Genomic DNA, 25,454 nt, shown 5'->3' on the forward strand with positions numbered 1-25,454 from the left:
TCCAAGGACCGCACTACCTTCCAAAACACGCCAAAACCATTGGTATTGACAGTTGGAATCCCGGACACTGGGATTTATAGAGACCTATACAACATTGGAGAATATCTTTCTCCTTTATCTGTAGCCTCCCATCCTCTCTGGTCTGGCCTTCTTGAGGGACGTTTCTACACCAGAGTGTGTACTACTACTTCGGTGTCTCAAGAACCATCTCATCTCCAACTGTCAGGTAGGAGTGCTCCGGTACGGATGGCCCCACCATTGGAAGGGGAGCAGTTTTCAGATTTGGATGAGTCAGACTTTCTAGCTGCTTCTCTAGCTTCTCAGAGACAGCCAAGCTCTGACAGGCAGTTGAGGAGATCTGAGCGCTACCCGTCTAGATATGATTTCCCCAGGGACCTCTGGGATCCGATGCCAGGAAGTCTCTCTCAAATGGCTGACCCCTCTTTCTTGCCTTATTGTGACCAACAGGATCCTTATGGCAGACAACTGGAATCCGCCCAGGAATCTTACCACATTTCTCCTTCCTGGCTCCCACTGGATCCGTCAGAGTATGAGGAAGAGGACATTGATCTGGACCAGCAGATCAGGAATCTCATTCTTATTTCCAGACAAAGCAGTCACTCCTTCCTCTCCACCAGATGATCATAGGCAGTGCTAGGAACTGCTGCAGAGGATTGCCAATGATTTCCAGATACTGCTGGAGGAGGTCCAGGACCAAAAATACCACTGTCTCCTGGATGTTTTGCAACCTGCAGGCCCAAGTAAGGTGGTGGTGGTTCCAGTTACTGAGGCCATCATAGAGCCGTCTACACTGGTCAGGCAGTAGTGCTATAAGGACAGCTTTTGAGACCACTGGGAAGCATTCATGGACAGAGGATTGTTCTCGTGGAATGGACTCCACCTGAGTAGGGAGGGCAATAGACTTCTGGGATGGACGTTGGCATAACTTATTAAAAGAACTTTAAACTAGGAACTCGAGGGAGATGGTTGGGAGATGCTCATGTAATCTCCATGCATGATTCTAGCATTGACTGGGAGGAAAATCAAGTAAGAAAGGATACAGCAATGGAAAAGGGAGAAGCAGTGTATAGGAGAATGGACATTAAGAGGGAGAATAGTGCATATATCAATTAAGCAAATAATCAGGTAGGTGATACTGGCAGTAGAATGACTGTACTCAAGTGGGTGAGGAATCTGGGCAAAGCTAAGGAGAAACTACTGAGATGTCTGTATATCGATGCAAGAAGCCTGGGTAACAAAATGGAGGATCTAGAACTACTGGTGCAGGAAGTGAAATCAGATATTACAGTGATAACAGAAACGTGGTGGAACAGTAGTCATGACTGGAATACAGGCATTGAAGGGAATGTGCTGTTCAGGAAAGACAGAAATAAAGGTAAAAATGGTGGAGTAGCATTGTATATTAATGATAATCATAGAATATCAGGGTTGGAAGGGACCTCAGGAGGTCATCTTGTCCAACCCCCTGCTCAAAGCAGGACCTAATCCCCAAGTAAATCATCCCAGCCAGGGCTTTGTCAAGTCTGACCTTAAAAACCTCTAAGGAAGGAGATTCCACCACCTCCCTAGGTAACGCATTCCAGTGCTTCACCACTCTCCTACTCAAAACGTTTTTCCTAATATCCAACCCAAACCTCCCCCACTGCAACTTGAGACCATTACTCCTTGTTCGGTCATCTGGTACCACTGAGAAAAGTCTAGATCCATCCTCTTTGGAATCCCCTTTCAGGTAGTTGAAAGCAGCTATCAAATCCCCCCTCGTTCTCTTCTGAAGACTAAACAATCCCAGTTCCCTCAGCCTCTCCTCATAAATCATGTGCTCCAGCCACCTAAACATTTTTGTTGCCCTCCGCTGGACGTTTTCCAATTTTTCCACATCCTTCTTGTAGTGTGGGGCCCAAAATTGGACACAGTACTCCAGATGAGGCCTCACCAATGCAGAATAGAGGGGAATGATCACGTCCCTCATCTGCTGGCAATGCTCCTACTTATACAGCCCAAAATGCCGTTAGCTTTCTTGGCGACAAGGGGCAACAAGGATATGAGTCAACATATCCTTGTTGCCAAGAAAGCTAACCACAGCTTCTCATCCACTGTAACCCCTACATCCTTTTCTGCAGAACTGCTGCCTAGCCGCTCGGTCCCTAGTCTGTAGCAGTGCATGGGATTCTTCTGCCCTGCTGCACTTGTCCTTGTTGAACATCATCAGATTTCTTTTGGCCCAATCCTCTAATTTGTCTAGGTCTCTCTGTATCCTATCCCTACCCTCCAGTGTATCTACCACTCCTCCTAGTTTAGTGTCATCTGAAAACTTGCTGAGGGTGCAGTCCACGCCATCCTCTAGATCATTAATGAAGATATTGAACAAAACTGGCCCCACGACCGACCCTTGGGGCACTCTGCTTGATACCAGCTGCCAACTAGACATGGAGCCATTGATCACTACCCATTGAGCCTGATGATCTAGCCAGCTTTCTGTCCACCTTATAGTCCATTCATCCAGCCCATACTTCTTTAACTTGCTGGCAAGAATACTGTGGGAGACCGTATCAAAAGCTTTGCTAAAGTCAAGGAATAAGACTGTAAAGAAATGAGAAGTGATGGAATGGATAAGACAGTGTCTGTTTGGGCCAAAATAACTTTGGGGAATAAAGCTACTAGAGGTTCCCCTGGGAAACTGCTTGCAGTATGCTACAGACCCCCAGGCTCCAGGATAGAGACCTCTTCAATGTTTTTAATGAAATAAATATTACTTAGAATTGTTGTGATTATGTGAAGACTTTAACTTCACAGATATAGATTGGAGTACAAGTGCTACTAATAATAGAAGAGCCCAGATTTTCCTGGATGTGATAGCTGACATTTATTCACCAAATAGTTGCTGAATCAATAAGAGGTGACTCCATTTTAGATTTGGTATTGGTGAGTATTGAGGACCTCATAGAAGAACTGGTTGTAGGGGACAATATTGAGTTGAGTGATCATGAAGTAATTCAGTTTAAATTAAATGGAAGGATAAACAAAAATAGATCTGCAATTAGGGTCTTTAATTTCAAAAGGGCAAAATTTAAAAAAATAAGGAAATTAGTTAGGAAAGTGGACTGGACTGAAGAACTCAAGGATTTGAATATGGAGGAGTCTTAGTTTCTGCAACTTTTGATTTAAATTAATTCTGTCTGAAGCCTGCATCCCAAGCAAGAAAATAAAAATTTGTAGGGAATGGTTGCAGACCAAGCTGGATGAGCAGGCTTCTCAAACAGGTGATTAAGAGAAAGCAGAAAGCCTACAAGGAATGGAAGATGGGATGGATCAGCAAGGAAAGCTACTTCTTGGAGGTTGGAAAATGTAGGGATAAAGTGAGAATTGCTAAAAGCGAAGCAGAATTGGACCTTGCAAAAGAGATTAAAACCAATACTAAAAAGTTCCTATAGCTATATAAGTAAAAAGAAAACAAGAAAAGAAGAAGTGGGACCACTGAGGATGGGGTGGAGATTAAAGATAATCTAGGCATGGCCCAACACCTAAACATACACTTTGCCTCAGTTTTTAATAAGGCTAATGAAAATCGTAGGGGTAGTGGCAGGACTGCTAATGGGAACAAGGATATGGGAATGAAAATTACCACATCTGAGGTGGAAGTCAAACTCTAACAGCTTAATGGGACCAAACTGGGGGGGGGTGCAGATAGACTATCTCCAAGAATATTCAAGGAAGTGGCACATGAAATTGCAAGCTCAATAGCAAGGATTTTTAATAAATCTGTAAACTGTAAATCTGTATCCTATGACTGGAGAATTTCTAGTATAGTTCCCATTTTCAAGAAAGGGGGAAAAAGTGATCTGGGAGACTACAGGCCTGTTAGTTTTACCTCAGTTGTATGCAAGGTCTTGGAACAAGTTTTGAAAGATAAAGTAGTTAAGGAAATACAAGTAAATGGTACTTGGGATAAAATATAACATGGTTTTACAAAAGGTAAATTGTGCCAGACCCAACCTGATCATCATCTTTGAGAAGATAACTGATTTTTGTAGTCAAAGGAAATGTAGATTTCAGTAAGACATTTGTTACAATTTCACGTGGGAAATTATTAGTTAAATTGAAGAAGATGGGGATTAATATGAGAATTGAAAGGTGGACAAAGAACTGGTTAAAGGGGAGACTACAACAGGTCATATTGAAAAGTGTACTTTCAGGCTGGAGGGAGGTTACTAGTGGAGATCCTCAGGAATCGGTCTTGGGACCAATCATATTTAACATTTTTATTAATGACCTTGGCAAAAAAAAGTGGGAGTGTGCTAATAAAATTTGCATATGACACACAGTTGGGGGTTGCTGCCAGTGCAGAGGAGGACCGGAATATCATACAAGAAGATCTGGACGACCTTGAAAACTTGAGTAATAGAAATGGGATAAAATTTAATAATACAAAGTGCAAGGTCATGCCCTTGGGGACTAACAAGAATTTTTGCAATAAGCTGTGGACATATCAGTTGGAAGTGACAATGGAGGAGAAAGACCTGAGTGTATTGGTTGATTACATGGTGACTATGAGCCTCCAATGTGATATGGCCGTGAAAAAGGCTAATGCAGTCCTAGGTATTTCCAGTGGAGACAGGAAAGTGTTAATGCCATTATACAATGCACTGATGATACCTCATCTGGAATACTGTGTGCAGTTCTGATCTCCCATGTTTAAGAAAGATGAATTCAAACTGGAACAGGTGCAGAGAAGGACTACTAGGATGATCTGAGGAATTGAAAAACCTGCCTTATGAAAGGAGATTGAAAGAGCTAGGCTTGTTTAGCTAACCAAATGAAGGCTGAGGAGATATATGATTGCTCTCTATAAATACATCAGAAGGATAAATACCAGAGAGGGAAAGAGTTATTTAAGTTAAGTGCCAATGTGGACAGAAGAATAAATGGATATAAACAGGCTATCAACAAGTTCAGGCTTGAAATTAGATGAAGGTTTCTAACCATCAGAGGAGTGAAGTTCTGGAACAGCCTTCAAAGGGAAGCAGTGGGAGCAAAAGACCTACCTGGCTTCAGGACTGATCTTGATAAGTTTATGTAAGGGATTGTATGATGAGACTACCTACAATAGCGTGTAGTTGATCTGCAACTGCTAGCAGCAATTACCTCCAATGGCCAGTGATGAGGTACTAGATGGGGAGGACTCTGAGTTACTACAGAGAATTCTTTCCAGGTGTCTGTCTGGTGGGTCTTGCCCACATAGTCAGATCTAACTGATGCCTATATTTGGGGTCGGGAAGGAATTTCCCCCCGCATCAGATTGGCAGAGACCTTGGGAGGGATTTGCCTTCCTCTGCTGCATGGTGGATTCTCTGTAACTTGAAGTCTTTAAATCATGATTTGAGGATTTCAGTAACTCAGCCACAGACAATAGGTCTATTACAGGAGTGGGTGGGTGAGGTTCTGTGGCCTGAATGTGCAGGAAGTCAGACTAGATGATCATGAAGGTCCGTCTGGCCTTAAAGTCTATGAGAGGCGCTATTTTGTCCCCCCAAGGGAGCTGAATTTCTTTTCTCCCATCCCGTCCCCAACTCTCTGTTAGTACAGGCAGCTATGGAGAGGGCTAGGTCACAACATTAGAAGACCACCCTGACTGACAAGGGCTCAAAGATGTTGTATCTCCTTGGGAGAAAGGTCTTGTCCTCTACAGGCCATATTGCTAGCTGTCAGGCCTTGTTAGCAAAATACGATTTTAACTACTGTTCCAGGCTTGTGGACTTTAAGGACAACTTCCTTCTGAGGACAGAGCCCAATTTCAGTCCTTCATAAAGGAGGGCAAGTTAGTGACAAGAACATTCCTTCAGGCTGCAGAGGATGCAGCAGATACAGTACACAAAAGCCTGGCCACTCGTATAGCCATGAGGGAAGGATTCTTGGCTACAGAGAATTCTGAATTTGCTGAATTTCTTTTCTCCCATCCCGTCCCCAACTCTCTGTTGGTACAGGGAGCTATGGAGAGGACTAGGTCACAACATTAGAAGACCACCCTGACTGACAAGGGCTCAAAGATGTTGTATCTCCTTGGGAGAAAGGTCATGACTGCAGTAGCAATACAGGTCAACCAGGCAGGGAAGGCACAGGCACACACAAACATCAGTAAGCACAAGGAAACTGGTGGCTTACCACATTGTGAGTGTCATTTGAAAATCAGGAAGACGTAGTATTTCAGATTCAAGCAGCCAACGCCAAACCAACTGAAAACTTGGTCCATAGCATTGTTCTGAACTGAGATAGAAACACATAATTCCAAGCATCCCCATTTAGTGGCTGATAAGCTTGTCATAATGCAGTAAAAGAAACACCTTATTTTCTTTGAACCTAGTACATCACTCTCTATGTTCAGGACCCATCAATATTCCAATTTATTGTCCCTAAGTGTGAATAATGATGTTATTGACATGTCATATGGCACTGGTTCTCCCTCCCCTTTGTCCTTTTCTTTCTGTGGCACTAACAGCATCCCAGTGCAAGAAGGCAAGGGGTTTATTGATATCTGGTAGTAAGTTCAGTGACCAGTTCAGTGTATCCCAACTCACTAATGTCATAACCTTGAAGGTATCATGTAAGATATTAATAGAAAGCTAATAACATACCAATCATTAATATTATTTGTGATGTATGGACTGAAGACAAATTCAAAATTACAAACGTATTGGAAATTATGTTATCAAGGTGTGTCTGCCAGGAAAGTCTAAAGTTACTCCACCCCAGACTAAGAAATGTGGTTCTGCCACCTTGAAGGTATTTGCAAGGTACAATGAGACAATGGGAATGCAATGTACATAGAAGGTAAACAGGGGGAGGAGATATTCACTCAGCATCTCAGCAGGGTGAAGAGATTCCAGGAAACAGATCAATTTGCATTTTAGTAAACACCAGTGGGGGAAGAAACTTTTTTCACCACCAGACTCCATGTCACTTTCCTCACAGCTTGAAGGTACTTTACTTTGAGGGGTAATCTTCAGAAGAATCCATTTCAAGGTGCACGGGCTATAGAAGGGAGGTGCAAAGAACCCTGAGTTATCTTTCACCTAAGAACCGAGCACTTTGGACTTTGTGGGAGGATGCCCGGGGTGATCAGTCATTTTGCTGAAAGATAGATGGGTAAGGAAACTACCTTGAACAAAGGCTATAGTTTGTCTTGTTAAGCTTAACCTCTTGAAAGTGTTTTTCGCTTTTATTTTTGTGCAACCATTTCTTACTCTATCTTTTATACCTGTATGCACTGAAAATGGAGGGGGACTGATGCAGGGTATAAGGGATATATGTGACAGGTATGTATTGAATCATTAATAACTGATGATTCCGTCTGGCCATCAAAAATGAGAAGAGCTATTCACCTTTGTTTATCCCCAAATAAGATTCATTTATGAAGACAATAAGAAAATGGTTCATGTAATGTGAGACACTTTGTCTAACGGCCCATAGATTAGCCAAGGTAAGCTATACCAAGTTCATCAGCAAGCCTTTGAGCATCTTTACACTCACCTGACACCTTAATCATCAGTATACTCAGCTGCAACCTTATTTTTCTTGCCACAGGGGTAAACAGAGGATACAGTGAACATCTTCCACCTGCAATTCCATTCTCTCTAGTTCTAAATCTTCTAAGAAGCAAATTTGATAAGATGGTCAAGAACCCCCAATGAGTCATGCCTCAAAGTCTCTCTTTTCCTGGTTTTTTTCAGATTGATTCTCTCCTCCTCCTCCTGCATCCAGTGAAGTGAGCTGTAGCTCACGAAAGCTTATGCTCAAATAAATTGGTTAGTCTCTAAGGTGCCACAAGTACTCCTTTTCTTTTTAAGACTCAGGAAGAGGTTTCTGCAGGGTTTGTTGATAGCCTATGTATTATCCTCAGCAAAATAATTAGGGCTTGTCTACATTTGAAATGCTACAGCGGTGCTTTAGTGTAGACATTACCTGTGTTGACGGGAGGGGTTTTCCCATCACTGTGGTTAATCTACCTCCCTGAGAGGTGGTAGCTAGGTATGAAAACTTCCATGACTTCTTCCAGCTCACATGAATCTTCTTTTGCAGAATCACAGTTAAGCTAGTGAAGACTTCCATCTCTGTTGGAAGAATTTTCCCAAGCAATCTCATCTACAGTTTACTCTGAGTTCAGTTTTCTTACTATTGAGTCAGACTTGTCAGTCTAGACCCTCCTCTTTCTCTGCCTTCACTTCCTACAGGGACTCAATTTTTCCTTTCTTTCTCTTCTCTGTGTAGCTCCTGTGAAATACTACTTACAATATTTAAACTACCCAATCTCTCAGATGTAGAATAATTTTTTTTGAAAGTATGTTAAAATAATTGAGATAGTTTATTTGTGATGCAGGTATAATGAGTCACAACTGCTACATAAAACTACAAAAAGATATTTCTAATAGCTAATAGTATTTTCAAAACAACATGTTAATGGCAGTGACTAATGTTGTTAGCCCTTCCCTAAGTAAAATTTAGTAGAAACAATGTGACAAAGATCACATCATTAGTCTTCTGGAGGCCTCAAGGGGTGTGGTATGAGTTATATATCCTTGTCTTTAGCTGTATATTTGTTTCAGTCTTAAAAGCTTGGAAACTATGTTTGCACAAGCAGGTTTGTATCTGAATAATATTCAAAAAATGTTGGTAATTTCATGGAAGAACTTAAACTCTTTGATTAAAAATTGAAAGTATTGCAAGTGAATCAGAATGTGAATGCTATATTTAATGCTGTTATATATGATACATAATTTCATAATTTATCAAACACTTTGAATAACTTTATCATTGTATATTTTTGTACATGTACAGAGTAATTTACAAATTTTACTAGTCATTATATATGTTAATAACTACTTCTATCATTTAATAGTTTGCACTTATACCGATGATGTAAATATGTTTAGTACAGCAGATATGAAAAAAAACTAATTTTCTGGATATGTTAATTAATAATACACTGGATTAGTGAATGATGTAAAAATGAGAAATCCCAATATGCTATTCTTTCTTTTCTTACAGTTTCTTAGGAGCTCTCCTAAGTACTATTTCCCTTGTTAGTTCACAGTCACTAAACCATAAGTATTTCTTGTCTCCCTTATGCTATTTTCATCTAGGCCGTTCAGAACACACATTTTGAAAACAGTGTTGTAGCTGTGTTGGGCCCAGGATATTAGAATGTAGCGAAGTAAAGATTCACCGGCGCCTTCTGCTGGTCATCCTGGGAATTAGCTCTTGTCCAGCCCAGAGCACCCTCTGCAGGCCAGTGTCTTGCCAGCTGCTGGTCCTGTGTCCCTCCTGGACCCCGGTGCCTTTACCTTGGAGTTCTGCCCCAGCAGTACCCCCTTATTCTGGGTCTCCCCTTCCAGGGGAACCCCCAACCCTCTAAACCCACCTTACCTCAGTGGCTACTGCCAGTCATCATCTAGCCCCCGCTCACTGGGGCAGACTGCAGTGTAATAGCCACTCATCATTGGCAAGGGGTTAGGACTGCTGCCTCTGCCTAACCCCAGGCTGCACCTTTGCAACCCCAGTACCTGCTTTGGCCTTTCTCAAGGCCTGCAGCCTGGGGGTTTACCGTGATGGAGCTCCCCAGCTCCTCTTGCCTTTTCCCAGCCCTGCTTTGTTCCCTGTACCCTGAGCTCCCAGGCAGCTAGGTCCTTCCCTCTCCACCACTAGAGAGAGACTGGTTTCAGAGTAACAGCCATGTTAGTCTGTATTCGCAAAAAGAAAAGGAGGACTTGTGGCACCTTAGAGACTAACCAATTTATTTGAGCATGAGCTTTTGTGAGCTACAGCTCACTTCATCGGATGCATACTGTGGAAATTGCAGAATACATTATTATATACACAGACACCATCATGGTATTGTGCAATTTCCACAGTATGCATCCGATGAAGTGAGCTGTAGCTCACAAAAGCTCATGCTCAAATAAATTGGTTAGTCTCTAAGGTGCCACAAGTCCTCCTTTTCTTTTAGAGAGAGACTGTGACCCAGCTCCTCCCTGAGCCCTTATATAGGGCCAGCTGTGGCCTGACTGGGGCATGGCCCCAGCTGTGGCTGCTTCCCCAATCAGCCTACCCTATTGGTTCCCCGGGGCAGCCCTTTCCCAGGGCTGTTTTAACCCCTTCAGGGCTGGAGCGGGGTGACCGCCCCATTACACTGAGAGACAATGTGAGTGAGGTACTACCTTTTATTGGACTAACTTCTGTTGGTGAGAGAGAACTTTTCAGCTTATCCAGAGCTCTTCTTCAGCTCTGGGTAAGCTCAAAAGCTTGTCTCTCACCAACAGATGTTGGTCCAATAAAAGATGTTTACCTCACCCACCTCGTTTCTCTATTTTGAACATAGAAAGTCTGTGTGTTAGCTGGCAAAATAAACTCATAGAACCATTGGGAGGAAAGGGGTTTGCTTATAATCAGTGGTGAAACAGTGATATTTTTCTATATGACAGAATACAATATATGAATCAACATAGCTGTGTGTGTCTGTTTAAAATGCTATTTATATAGTTTGAAGTGTTTCTGAATGTATACACATGAATATATAATGTAGCTACTAAGTGAACTAGATAAAAAAAATGTTTAAGTGAAACTAAAGATGAACTTATAAATTGAAACTTTTAAAAAAGAGTATTTAATGGCTAATGAGTTTTATAATTTCCCAAAGAAGAAAAGGACAATTACTTTTGAATACTAACACATCCGTCTATGCATATATTTTCCAGAAACTTTATAATCTGAATCAGAAGATGCAAAAACTAGATGAACAGAAGAAACAAGCAGAACAACAACTGGAGCACAAAAAGAGTTACATGATGAATCAATTAGCTGATATACAGGTGAATAGTGTAATATCTGCAAGTTGTTTTAAAACTGCGAATTTATTAGGCTTAATTCCAAAGGTTAACCTGTAATTTCTACTCAGTTGCTCTGAATTTGTGTGTGTGTGTACATACTATATATACTATTTTCTGTCTCTTGCTTGAACTAACCTATCAGGTCCATAGCCTTGAGACAGGGTAAAGTACAAAGCAGAATTGATATTGGGGTCATTGAGAAGTCCTATGTTTTCTTCATTTGCTACACTGGCTCAGATAGCTTGGGGGGCTTTAGGAAAGCAATGGAGAAAATCAATAAAGGAAGAAAAAGATTTTGGCTGTAATAGAAATTGCCTGCTGATTACACTTTTGCTCAGTAGATGGCATCTTCTTGTAAATGATGGCTTATATCTTCTATATTAGTTACTAAACTGTATAATCCACAAAGAGAATTATTTAGCATTTTATTACTGAACACCACATTTTATATAAATATGATTATAAGCAGGTATAAGAAATAAGGATTTTCTTTTCAGGATTCTTTTTATTATTGTTATCCTTTCATTTGTGTAGCATGTAAAACTAAGTAAGATGTCATACTATCAAGGATGAGTCATACAGTTTATAGGTAAACAAAGAGAAAAAGCTTTTGGTTTAACCGTAGTAGCCTTTTTATTTCGTATATATTGTAGTTTTGGTAGGGAAAAATTCATCCCCTGTACAGGAAAAAATTACGTTAGGGACCAGGAAACTCAATGCTGATTCTTTCAGATTGCTCCCTTTGAGGTGGGAAGACAGAGTCTATATCTACACTACCACGGTAAGTCGACCTACACTACACAACTCCAGCTATGTTATTCACATACCTTAGGTTGAGTTACTGCAGGGTCTACACAGCGGGGGGTCGATGGGAGAAAATCTCTCATTGACTTACCTTACTCTTCTCGTCGGGGGTAGAGTACAGGGGTCAACTGGAACGCAATCTGCAGTCGATTTGGCGGGCCTTTACTAGACCCGCTAATTCGACCGCCGGTGGATCGATCTCAGAGTGTCGATCCCGGCTGTAGTGTACACCTGCCCTAAGTTTTTTGTCTCCATCCTCTTAACAAATGTGCAGAGGTTGAGATCTACCAAAGCAGCAAAGACACTGATACAGAGGTCAAGTGACTGCACTGTTCTTCAGGGCACTCCCTGCCTATGCTAACACTTCCTTTGCAGATGTGTCCAACTATCTGCTGTCCCCTAACCCACCACTCAGGTGATGTTTCTGTTGGAGGGGTATGCCACAGAATGTAATGTGGAATGGGGCAGCACATTATGTTCTGTGAGGACCTCTCCAGAGATCTGAGTCAGTAACAGCAATTCTATATGTAAAAATATTACAAACTTAGTCTGATATGGTGTCTTATAGCTCTGGAGGGCTAGCAAGAGGAGTTTTAGACTGCTGTAAAGGGGATTCTTCTTTGAATAGTGTCCCTATGGATGCTCCACTTCAGGTGCGCATGTGCCTCCATGCACCTTTGATCAGAGATTTTCAGTAGCAGTGTCTGTTCGTCCTTCGCATGTGCCCTGCACATCCTCGTGCCAAGAATATATGGGACTGTGTGAGCCAACCACCCTCAGTTCCTTCTGAACAACCCTTGGCCCGAGATGGAGCATCCAGAATGCCCTCTTTACTCAGGCTGTTCTTGGTATATTTTAGTTAGTTAGTTAGTTTGTTGGGATTGTTGTTCCCCTTTTATTAGCCTTTTTCCTGATTGAGGGGTGGTTTTAGACTTGTTTTCTGTGGTATGGGAGGATCCCCAGACTCTAAGCAGTGTCTTTCCTTCCAGGCAGCTATCCTGGTCAATGACAAACTTTCTTGGTGCCTCTGCAGTTTGGGGGACACCCATATCCCGAGTAAGTATAAGACTTGCTCCTTCTTCAAAAGCAGATCTCAAAAAAAAAAAAATCAGAGAGATCAAATTCAAATTATTGGTGATTGAGCAAGCCCTAAGACTGGTCTCTGACCTGAGCTCTGAGAACCGCCTTGCACCCTGGCCTCTAAGCACACTTAGTACCCCATCAACTTCAGGATCCTTGTCACTAAGAGCCTCAAGGGATACTATTGCTGCTACCCCACCCACCTCTGGGTTTTGGTCATTGAAATTCTCAGGGAAGCCAGCATCTGCCTCAATATCAACAGTACAGGGAGCTTCATATTCGAAGTCTCTGGGTACTGATAAGAAAAGTAGGAGTCCTAGATCTCCTTCTAAGATGTCTCAGTTGCTGTCTGAGAAAAATGTTCTGGAGACCTCAGTTCCCAAAGGGAGTTTTGTTGAGGCTTCCTGTGTCTCTGGTACTCTGAGGATATCTAAAGTGTCCTCTAAGAGTCATACTACCACCAAAGAGGATATGGTATTGAAGATGACTTCGTCTTTGGGTAGTCCTATCCATACCAGTAGAAGTTCTGTGCAGAGCTGTATCACATCAAACACTTTTGTATCCCCAGTAGCTATGCCATTATCCTATAGCTCTGCATTGGTAGTGCTGGAGTCTGACCCCGGACATTCTGATACCAAACACTCAGGGTCCGTAGCACACACAAACTCAAGACAGATATAAAACATGGTACCGAAAACGGGATCCTGTGGAGGCCATCTAACTCCTGCCTACGTACCATTGGTGCTGCAGAGTTTAGTATTCAAAGGACCTTCTTGTCTTGAATGAGCCAGAGTCCCTATTACTGGCACCGGACATCTGTTTGCACCGAGATCCTCCAGGTTATCAACTCCATATTTTTCACTGGGACCTCCTTCTATACCGACTTTGACCATCCAGAGTGAACAAGTATCACCTCCCCTTGAGTATGTTGACAATGACTCTTCTGAGAGATTTTGGTACAGGGTTCTCTTGCTTATTCTGTGAGACAACATTCTCCTGTCCATTCTGAGCGGACAGATGACTTTGACCCTTGTCTAGCTGGTATGATCAACGGAAGATGCCTCCTCCCATGCCCTGTGGGCCCCACAATGTTCATAAGAGCCCTTAAACACACTCAAGGAATATAGGCAGAACCATTTTCCACTGTCTTCACTCCGACCAGTAGAGGAGATCTTTGAGGAGCAGGAGGTAAGGGCTGACAAGTAGGCAACACCTCACACAAATATTTCATCATCATAGCCAGATGAGGCTGTAATGCCTCCACCACCTTCCATGGCAGATGACCTTAGACAGTTCCAGGAGCTGAAGAAACTCATTGCTTATGCTTCATATGCCTTTATAAGAGTCCAGGATTCCTATCATAAACTCCTGGACATTTCCATTCGTGTTGCCCTCCCGGTTTTTTGCTAGAGCCTGCTAAGATCATCTGTAAATATACTGACAAAAAATGATTCTGTTCCAGCCAAGGACTCAGAGTTTTTATTTTAACATGCAACACCAAATTCCCTGGTTGTGGACAGTTAATGAGTGCAGTAGACAACACAGTGCTAAGTCTACCCTTACAACAAAGACCAGAAGCGACTCAACGTCTTTGGTCATAAGAGTTACTCCTCTGCAACATTGCAATTCAGAATAGCTAACCAACAAGCATTCATGTGAAAGTATGACTTTCTGAATTATAATAAGTTTAACACCTTTATTGAGCAGTTGCCAGAGGAGCACCACAAGCAATTTAAAGCCATCATAAATGAGGGGCAACTCTTAGTGGAAACATCATTCTCGGCCTCCTTAGATTCAGCTGATACTGCAGCACAGTCAGTCCATTTCTATTGTGATTGTGATGCAACAAGCTTCATGGCTTCAGTTGTACAGCTTCCATAAGAAGTGCAAAGTACTGTTGAGGACTTGCTTTTTGATGGTCTCAAATTGTTTGCTGAGTCTATCAATGACATTCTTCATGCTTTAAAAGATTTGAGGGCCACACATAGATCCCTTGGGATTTATATACCTGCAAATAAAAGAAAATTCAGCAGGTCTCAGACAACTCAGAGATTTTGCCCAGTTTCTTTCTCTAGTTTCCATAGACCTTCTGAACCACCTGCCAAGAGTCCTAGGTTCTCTAAAAAGAAGCTACAAACTGCAACAGCTACCTCGTCCCAGCCCTCTGTTTTGTCCAAGTGCCAGTTTTGATGACTTGGTCAAGAGTCCAGATCATCCATTCCACAAGAATCTACAGCTCTGCTATCCTATCCTCCTCCCCACCTTTGGATAACACCTCTCCCCCTTTCAACCTGCATTGGAGAGAATAACATCCGACAAATGAGTTTTTGGAGGTCGTAATATCAATTATTCAAACTATTTCATTTCCATCCCAGCCCCCTTCCCCATCCCTTTTCAGCGACCCATCTCACAATCAGTAGGTGAGACAGGAATTCACTTCCCTTCTATGCTTAGGAGCTATAGAACCAATTCCAGTCCAGTACAGGGGAAAGGGGTTCTGTTCCAAGTATTTTTTGTTCCCTAAAAAGAATGGAGGATGGAGGCTTATATTATATGTCAGATTCCAAACAATTATGTGAAATAGCAGAAATTCAGGATGGTGACCCTTGCAGCTATAATTTGCTCCTTAGATTCTGGGGATTTGTTTGTGACTTTCAACCTTCAGGATTTATATTTTCATGTCACAATTCACCCTTCTCACAAGAAGTTTCTTCATTTTACAGTCAACCACAATCACTTCCGATACCATGTGCTCCCCTTAGGACTCTTCTCTGCCCAAGAGTATTCTCAAAGATAATGGCAGCTGTAGTTGCCCACCTACGTTGACTAGGTATAGTTGCTTTCCCTCATCTCAATGACTGGCTTCTCAGAGGTCAATCTTAACCAATGACAAGGTCTCTGTTCCACAGTTTAGGCCTTCAACACAATCTTGAAAAGTCTGTTTTGACCCCAGTTCAGTGGATAGATTTTATAGGAACTTTTCCAAATGGTGCAATAGCCAGAGTTTACCTACTTGTGGACAAGTTCACACACTTGAAAATCATATTGCAAGAGTTCAATTAAGTTCTCAAATGTCGTCAAGAAATTGTCTTCAGCTATTAGGTCATATGGCAGCTTGTATCTTCATAGCCCAACACACCAGATTAAATCTCCTGTGTTTCCTGGGATAGTTCAGGACAGTTTATATAGTGAACAAGCACAGTCTGGACACGCAGGTGTCTGTTCCCTATCAGGTTCTGGACTCAATCAGTTGGTGGAAGAATCCTGTATGGAAGTTCATTTCATTCCTTTAGTTCAAGCTCTTTCTACCATCGTTATTACATCAGATGCATCCCGCTGGGATAGGGAGCGCATCTGAGACCACACACCATCTAAGGCAAATGGTCTCCCCATGAGAGTCTTCTGAACATCAATTATCTGTAGTTGAGAGCAGTCAGGAATGCTTGCACTCACTTCTTTCCGCTGGTCTGAGCCAAATCTTTCAAGATTGCAACACACAACATAGTCTGCATGTTCTACATCAATTGTCAGGGAAGGGCGTGCTCCCCCTCACTATGTGCTTAGGTGATAAAACTCAAGAATTGGTGCATAGCCAACCAGGTAGTCATCTCCGCTTCTTACCTCCTGGGTATACAGAACACCACGGCTGACTAACTCAGCAGACACTTTTCCCAGAGTTGGATTCACAAGTCATCAACAGCATATTTCTAACCTGGGAGATTTCAGAAGTGTAACTTTTTGTCACCATCACCAACACAAAGTGCAAGTAATATTACTCAAGAGGGGGACGTGATCCTCAGTCACTAGGAGATGCCTTCCTTATTTCATGGGTAAGGAGTCTTCTTTACACTTATCCACCAATGCTGTTGCTCGTAAAATTTCTCAGCATGGTCAAGCAAGACAAGGATAAGATCATATTGATTGCACTTACTTGGCTGAGACACATTTGGTATCCTTCATTGATTCGACTTGCTTCTCATCCACCACTGACCATTCCAGTCAGTTGCTGCCTGTTGTCTCAGGATACTTAGGTGCTTCATCCCAAATTGGAAGTTCTGTGACTCCAGGTGCGGCTCCTAGATGGTTCTCTGGTATAGAGACTTCCTGTTCAACAGAGGTACAGCAGGTGTTGTTAAACAGCAGAAAGATATCTGTGATAAATACTTGCCTTCAGAAATGGAAGTGATTTCACCAGTGGTGTACCTGTCATTAATTCTCTCTTGTTCCCTCTTCTCTCTCCACCATCCTGGGCTACCTGCTAGAATTAAAAAGATCAGGTCTCACTATGAGTTCCATCATGGTTCATTTGGTGGATATTGTGACACTCTGTACCTCAAAGTAGTACCCTGGAACTCACATATTCACCACTGTGATATTATTATGATGTGTTTTGTACAAAGTATGCCTTGTGCTATATTATTTAAAAAGTCTTAATCTGTTGAACATTAATATCATGTTGAATTATATGTGCTATCATTGTGTGTGAAGTTATGAAGTATTGCTATATATAAGGATTTAGTTGGGGATTGGTCCTGCTTTGAGCAGGGGGTTGGACTAGATGATCTCCTGAGGTCCCTTCCAACCCTGATATTCTATGATTCTATGTTACTGAAATATGTTGTGAGGTTGGGAAAGCCCACGGCTAGCCTTTCAGTTACAACAAAAGAGTAGCCATCACTAGCCAGATGGTCATCAATGGCTCATCAACACACAGTCCATTCTTCCTGAGGCTTCTTGGAGAAGGCACGTACCCAGGAGGGGTGGGCTAACCACATCACAGCAAGGATCTTTCTAGTAGCTGGAAGAAAGTATAAAAGAGAGACAGTGACATCATCGCTAGGCTTCTCTTCCCCCTCATCTCAGCACCTAGAAGAATGTCTGCAAGAAAAAGACATTGAACTGGGAAAGTTTGGTCCCAGGCTGGAAGGTAGTCCCTTGAATTGAGGAACTGTAACCTCCTTGTACCATCTTGCAGGGTGAGAAAAGCTGTTTGATTCAACTCTTGCTTAGACTAAAAGTTTAGGATTTAGAATGTGTTTGCTTTTATTTTCTTAATGTAGCTATCTCTGACCTTTATGCCTACCACTTATAATTACCTAAAATCTATCTTTCTCTAGTTAATAAACTTATTTTAATGTTTTATCCTTACCAGTGAGTTTGTCTAAAGTACTTGGGAAATCTGCTCAGGTTACAAAGGCTGGTGCTTGTCCACTTCCCTTTGACGAAGTGGTGAACTAGGTAATGAATTTACACAGACCAGGTTTCTAACCAGTGCAAGATGGTACAGTTCTGTGGTGCAAGACTGGGGAACTGGGGGGAATTAGCTGGAACATCCCTATTGATGGTTCATGAGTGACTGGAAGATGATTCATGTAACTCAGCTGGGTGTGTCCTTGCCTGTGGATGTCTGTATAAGTGCAGTGCCTGACAGAGGCGGTAGCTTGACATCAGCATCACAATGTGAGAGGCAACCTAGGCTGGTTGGTTTGGAGGGCTCAGCAGTCCCAGGTTGCACACTGGGGACCCCATCACAGCCAAAACAGCCTTTTGCTTGTCTGTGGAAGGTTTTTCAATTTTTGCTTGCCCCACAATGTCAAGTTTCCTCAGAGGACTGATTAATCTTTTTCCACAGATCATAGAACCTACTCCAGTATGGGACTTGAACCTTGTCCTTAATTACCTTGTGAAATACTCCTTTGAGCCAGTAGCTATGTGGTTGGTGCTTCACCTGTCCATGGAAACAACTTTCTTGGTGGCCATCATTTCTGCCTAGAAAGGCGGAGAATTGAGGATTTTAATGGCAAACCCTCCCAGTGTTTTTCAAGGAAAAGGTTTCATTACAACCACACCTCAAGTTTCTACATAAAGTGTCTTCTGACTTTTATATTAACCAGAATATTCATCTTCCATTTTTTTTCTGAAACCACATCAGACTAGGCAGGAAGCTGTCTTCCATACCTTGGACGTCAGGAGGGCATTAGCCTGTTGTTTGGACAGAAGTAAACCATTCAGAAATCAAGTATCAGAAGGGTAACCGTGTTAGTCTGTATCCACAAAAACAACGAGGAGTCTGGTGGCACCTTAAAGACTAACAGATTTATTTGGGCATAAACTTTCGTGGGTAAAAAACCCACTTCTTCAGATGCATTGAGTGAAAATTACAGATGCAGGCATAAATATACTGACACATGAAGAGAAGGGAGTTACCTTACAAGTGGAGAACCAGTGTTGATGGGGCCAATTCAATCAGGGTGGATGTGGTCCACTTCCAATAATCGAGGAGGAGGTGTCAATATCAAGAGTGGGAAAATTGCTTTTGTAGTGATCCAGCCACTCCCAGTTCCTATTCAAGCCCAAATAAATGGTGTTAAATTTGCAAGTGAATTGTAGCTCTGCAGTTTCTCTTTGAAGTCTGTTTTTGAAATTTTTTTTGTTGAAGGATGGCTACTTTTAAATCTGTTATTGACTGTCTAGGGAGATTTAAGTGTTCTCCTACTGGCTTTTATAGGTTACCATTCCTGATGTCTGATTTGTGTTCATTTATTCTTTTACGTAGAGACTGTTTGGTTTGGCCAATGTACGTGGCAGAGGGGCATTGCTGGCACATGATGGCATATATCACATTAGTAGATGTGCAGGTGAATGAGCCCCTGATGGTGTGGCTGATGTGGTTGGGTCCTCTGATGTTGTTGCTAGAGTAGATATGGGGACAGAGTAGGCAACAGGGTTTGTTACAGGGATTAGTTCCTGGTTTAGTGTTTCTGTGGTGTGGTGTGTAGTTGCTGGTGAGTATTTGCTTCTGGTTGTGGGGCTGTCTGTAAGCAAGGACTGGCCTGCCTCCCAAGGTCTGTGAGAGTGAGGGATCATTTTCCAGGATAGGTTGTAGATCATTGATGATGTGCTGGAGAGGTTTTAGCTGGGGGCTGTATGCAATGGCAAGTGGTGTTCTGTTATTTTCCTTGTTGGACCTGTCCTGTAGTAGGTGACTTCTGGGTACCCGTCTCACTCTGTCAGTTTGTTTCCTCACTTCCCCAGGTGGGTATTGTAGTTTTAAGAATGCTTGATAAAGATCTTGATAAAGAAGAATGTTTGATAAAGATCATTCAAAAAGTCTTCCAGGTTGTTTGTTTCAAATGGGGACAGATCTAAAGGATCCACAGTCTCCACCCAGAGACTCTTGAGATGGATCTCTGAAAGTATTATTTCATATTATGACTGTGCCAACATTCAGCTTCCTTGTCTCAGTCTACTTCTGTGTCATTACTCAAAGATGTCCCAGTTGCTGCAATTTGTAGAGCTGCAATTTGAACTTCAGTACATACTTTCTCCACCCAATATGATGTGGTTCATGCCTCTAGATCAGATGCTGTAGTTGGCAATGCAGTTCTGTCTTCAGTATTACTCTGTTCGGAAGCACCCACCTCCCTGTGGAGATACTGCTTCAGAGTCACCTGAAGTGGAACACCCATTAGGGCAATACTTATGGAAGATGGAGAGGTTACTCACCTTGTGCAGTAACTGGAGGTTGTTGAGATGTGTGTCCCTATGGGTGCCCAACTATCCGTTCTCCTTCCCCTCTGCAGGATTTTGTGGTAGAGAGGAAACTGAGGGTGGTTCACCTGCACCGCCCTATAGATCTTTGGTGCAGCACATGAGGATGTGTGGGGCACGAGGATATGCAAGCACAGGCATGGACCAAAGAGACACTGCTGCCAAAAATATCCGATCAAAGGCAAATGGGGGCACGTGTGCACCTGAAGTGGAGCACCCATAGGGACACATATTAAAGAACTCCAGTTATGGCACAAAGTGAGTAACCTCTTCTTTCCAACCAAGCCAACTCTATTTCTAGCCTCACAGGGCACAATGTATGATAATTAAAGTTGTGTTATTTTTATGGAAAAGAAAAGCTATTTCGAGTAATTTTTAGAGGTTTCAGTGGCTCCTTCTGAGTCCTGTACAGTGCCATCTCATGTTAACTGAGGGAGTTGGCTTTGTTAGTGGAGGGATATGAAAAATAGTCCTATCACATTTTTACAAAATCTCTAAAACACTCCTAAAATAGTGTATTTGTAATGTGTGGTGTACTCAACATAATGAAGCAGCTGGTCATGACTCCATAGTTAAGGCCGAGTTCTCATTTGCACTTGACACAGGAATTTAACCTCTTTATTATGTATGAAAAATACAGCATATGCACCTCAAATTTACAGCACTTACTCTTTTTATGTAAAGAATGAATTTTCTGATTTATTTGCAAGTAAGATAATTAATTAGTATGTATTAAAATTAATTTAAAAAATGGTTCCTTTAAGAAATATATTCTCAACCTTTTCAGTTTTGTTTTCTTTTCTAATTTTTATTAGTAAAGGGATGCCTCTACCTCAGCATTCTTGCACTTGTTGCATAACTCCAGCAGATGGCTGATAGTGAGTGTACATGTGGATAGAAGTCACAGAATATGAGAACTCTGCCTATAAAATTGTTCCTCAAATATCTAAAACAACCCTAAGTTAAATAAGCTTGTTGTGTAAAAGATCACACACACATTTTTAATGAAGGAGGAACTGTGTGTTTAATCCTGAGAAATCTTATTGCTTTCACCTAAATTTGTCATTTGTATATCGTATGTAACAAGCTGTGCAATCTTCAATTGTGTTGGAATGGTTCATTGAACCCTATGGTGTTTTTTCAGGGGCGTGAGAGGGCAGGGTGGGGAAAGATTGACTGTTACCTAACCACCAGTAATTTGAGCAGACTGCCTTAATTGGCATGGAGCTGTAGTCTCATCATTAGCATCATCCAGGGTGTGATTTGACACTCCCTGTATCAGCTGTTTGGCTGGAATATAAATCTGATTGGCATTGTAATTAATAATGTCCTGTTAGTTTTGAGGCTAATAGCTAAACAAGATTACTACCTTCTCAAATAATTAAAATCTTCCAAGGAATTGTTAGTTTATTTGATATGGTTTAATTAACCTGATAATCAGATTAATGTGATAATCCATTTTATTCAAATTTGATATGTTTATATGTTTTGTTTTATGGTTTTGCTTAGTTTTTAATTTTAGCTAATAAAATGTATAAAACTGGAGACCTGCGTGGTTCATGTGTTTCTTCCCCAGATATCAGAGTTCCAAATCTGAGAAGTCCCTGGGGTAAATAAAGGGGATCAACCTTGTGGTGATCCATAGCAGGGGCAGTAGAACTGGGGTGCGGGCCAGGGTTGGGGGCTGCAGTGCCCCCACAGTGGACATGTTGTGTGGGGCTCCATTTCCATGTGAACTCCCACATTCTGGGATAAGAGCCAAACCCAGAGGGGCTAGATCAACTGCTGCAGGCCGTAGATCAGGCCTGGGAGCAGGGAGCGGGACCTAGAGGGGTTGGAATGAGCCCAGGAGCAGGTAGGAACCTGCAGGTCCCTTCTTTCCAGCCTGGAGCTGGCTGCCTCGCCCCAGTGCCAAGTCTCAGTACCTCCCTTCACTCCTGGTCCTATCCCTACAGATGGAGGGGGCTGTGAACGGTATTTCCACACACCTCAGTCCATAGAATTGCTGTATAGTCTTTCCATAACTTGACCCAAATAGGAATACTGTTGATTTTTGAGGGAAAGTTAATTTATGTATTGGTCATTTATTTCATTAAGCAGCATGGGTTTCAGAATCTTTGAGGGCCTAGTGGGTGGCTACCAGCCAATCACCCTAAAAGTGGACCTATTTCCCATAATAATGTCTGTACTCCTCACATAAATCAATTGGATGAGAGAGACTGGACATATGTATCAAAAGTTATCATTGGTAGATTATTTGGCTCATCTGTCACTGGTCTTTAAAGGTTCTATGGCTACTTTGGTTTGCTTGGGTATCTGTATGTGAAAGGGTCCCCATGGCATTGCTGCTTCCAGCTTCATTGAGCACCAGAGCACTGTCAGGGGAACTGAGGGAGGAGCACAGAGCTCTTAAAGCACAAAGACATTGAGACTCAGGGACTGGGCTCCCACACACCCTCATCCTATTTGTTATACTTCCTTTTCCAATCTACAGCTAGCTATATAATAAGATTACAGGAATTTCACTCTGTATGTCATTCTGAAGCCTAAAGTATCTGTAGAGTCTGTGTGAAGAGAAGGAAGCATCTGTAAGCATAATTAAGAGCTCTTTTTCTTCAGAATGCCACCAGGTTGAATCATCACTGGGTTTCACAGTCTGTCCAAGTTTAAAGTTCTCAGCCATTTTGACTTTACACCCAGTGTATAGCTACAGTCAGAATGTTTTTATGCCATACCACGAGTCCTAATCCATTGTGATATCACAGGTAGTTCAGCCAACCATTAACCTTATTCTACATTTAATTTGCATGCAATAATTTCATTGGTTGTATGAAGAAGACTGCAGAGATAGTGGATTACTTGGCCCAACTGCCACATCTGTGCAACAGCATAGCCACCATACATGATAACCCCAAACTCATAGCCCTTCACCCTGCACACATCTCTCATTCGTCACCCTCACAAATCCAAACAACTTTCCCAGCACAACACAAAACCACATGCAAGTTAACCGAGTCACCATCACAACCACCACACACACAAAACTCCCAAACAGAATTATGATGACTAGAATGTCTGTTGAGTCAGTCTAAAGCAATGGAAACAGCTATAAGCACGGTTGAAAGCTCTTTTTGTTCGAATATTACCAAGTTCAGTCATCAGTGATCAGTGGTCTCTTACCATCCAGTTTCTAAGTTCTCAGCCATTTTGATTTTTTGTTGTTGCACATGTGACCTGAAGAATTACACCTATGCAACAGCACAGACTTTCAGCCACTAGTTCTGTTTAAAGTTTGCGCTTTTCTACATTACCAGTTAAGGTTACGTTTTCTTCAAAGCTCCTTATTATAATTTATTCCCCAGCAATATCCATCTGTAAGTGGGTAAAACTGGCAGACACTACTCTGATGTTCATAATTTTTTAATTTTTTTCTTTGTATTATAGTCCAGGAAAATTGCTTTGAAAAGTTTACAAGTTGTGAAAATGTTTCTGGTAATTTCCCAAAGTTTGTTTAACACTAGAGTTCATGCGATGAACGTCATATCAATAGTGAGTTACTGTCTTAATTTTCTCCCCACTCTAATTCCAGCTTCATTTTGATTTGTCTAAGGACAACAGTAGAAGTCTGTGGCAGAACTGGTAACGGAATCTGAATCTTCTGAGTCCTTGTCTGTCGGAGTCCTTGTCTGTCCTTTAAGAAGGAGCAGGACCAGTGCACCCTATGCCTGGTTAGCAGACCGCCACTTAGGGTTAAAAGAGGGTACCTGGGCCTAGATGAAAGAGAGATCTGTTGAGTCGGAGCAGCAAGAAGGAAGAGTAGCAGGAAGATCCTGTGAGAGACAGAAGGGGAAGAACCCCTGGGAGCTGTAGCACAGAGTGTGCTGAGGAACTGTTTTTGTTTGTTTTGTCTGTGTTGGAAAATAAAACAGCCTGGAAAGAGACTCTGGTCGTGGCAGAGGATTCTTAACAATTTGGGGGAAAGCCCTGTCTTGTGACCTTTGGTGGAGAATATGGGGAGGTGATTGGCCCCTAGAACAGGGAAGAAATTGGATTCCAAGCATTGACTGGCACACACCTCAGTTTTAGCAATGAGGAAAAATAGAGGAGGTCATATGTCTGTTAATGGAACAGTGGCAACAGAAACAGCAGCAACAGACCCAGGCTATGACTCTGTAATTGGTTGTGAGCCTGCAGAAATGGCAAGAAGCACGATTTGCCCTTCCGCAGCAGTGGCAAAGGCCCACTTCCAGCAGCAAAAGTAGCAGTTGGGCCAAGGGATTCTTGTGAAATGTGTCTGGTACTGGAGATGAGGTAGCTCAGGCCAACTGGTCCCTGGCCTGGCGAAGCTGGGTACAGGAGTGAAGAGGCCTTCCTCCACATTTGAGCAAATAACAAGTGCAGCAGGCTGGGGGGAATTGACTTGGGCAGCTTCCATAACACTATTCCTGGTGGGTTCGGCACAGGTAGCCTACCAAGTTGTGAGAAATGAGCAGGTGAACTCCTATCCTGTGGAGAAGGTTTTGGATAGACTGGGACTGACTCCAGAGGCATACTGGACCGAACTATTCCAGTGTGGGGCACAACAGTGGGTAGTGGCTCCGATATTATGGGATCTTGCTGCTTGGTGGTTATGCCTAGAGACTAGCTCCATAGAGAAAATCATGGACCAAGTGGTCCTGGAGAAGTTCTTGAAGGTCCCACCCATAGAAGCACAGAGATGGGTAAGGCAATACTAACCTGCATCAGTAGGTGAGGCAGTTGAAAGGACAGAAGCCTTCTTTGAAACTGAAGAAGCCGGGCAGCCTGAACTGTGTAGCAAACTAGGAGTGGCCTACTAGGGGAGATCAGACAAGGGGCTACCCCGATCTGGGTAGTCACCAGGAAACTCTTAGTGGGAGAGGGTCCTGAGTAACCCAAAACACGGGGATGCACAGGACCTACCAGGGCCCCAGTCTGAGGAAGTGCTTTTGGGGTTGGCTGGGTAAGTCCCATTGTGTGCTTCAGATGTGGCAAGTCTGGATATTAGGTGAGAATGCACAATAATGGAGTGCAATTACCTGTGTTGCTTTACAGCCAGGCTTATGGTCTAGGGTCTACTCTTAATGGCACTAAGGTTCACTT

At 42.5% G+C, this 25,454-nt stretch overlaps 1 protein-coding gene across 1 annotated transcript in view; it reads left to right on the top strand.

Moving 5' to 3' along the window:
• Positions 1–25,454, top strand: part of CCDC178 (coiled-coil domain containing 178) — a 352,723-nt gene that overhangs the window by 115,488 nt on the left and 211,781 nt on the right. Inside the window, exon 13 of the mRNA XM_074944428.1 lies at positions 10,767–10,880. Coding sequence (XP_074800529.1) covers positions 10,767–10,880 — 114 coding nt within the window. The remainder of the gene's footprint in view (positions 1–10,766; positions 10,881–25,454) is intronic.

This window comes from Natator depressus, chromosome 2, assembly GCF_965152275.1.
Source record: "Natator depressus isolate rNatDep1 chromosome 2, rNatDep2.hap1, whole genome shotgun sequence".
Taxonomy (NCBI): Eukaryota; Metazoa; Chordata; order Testudines; family Cheloniidae; genus Natator; species Natator depressus.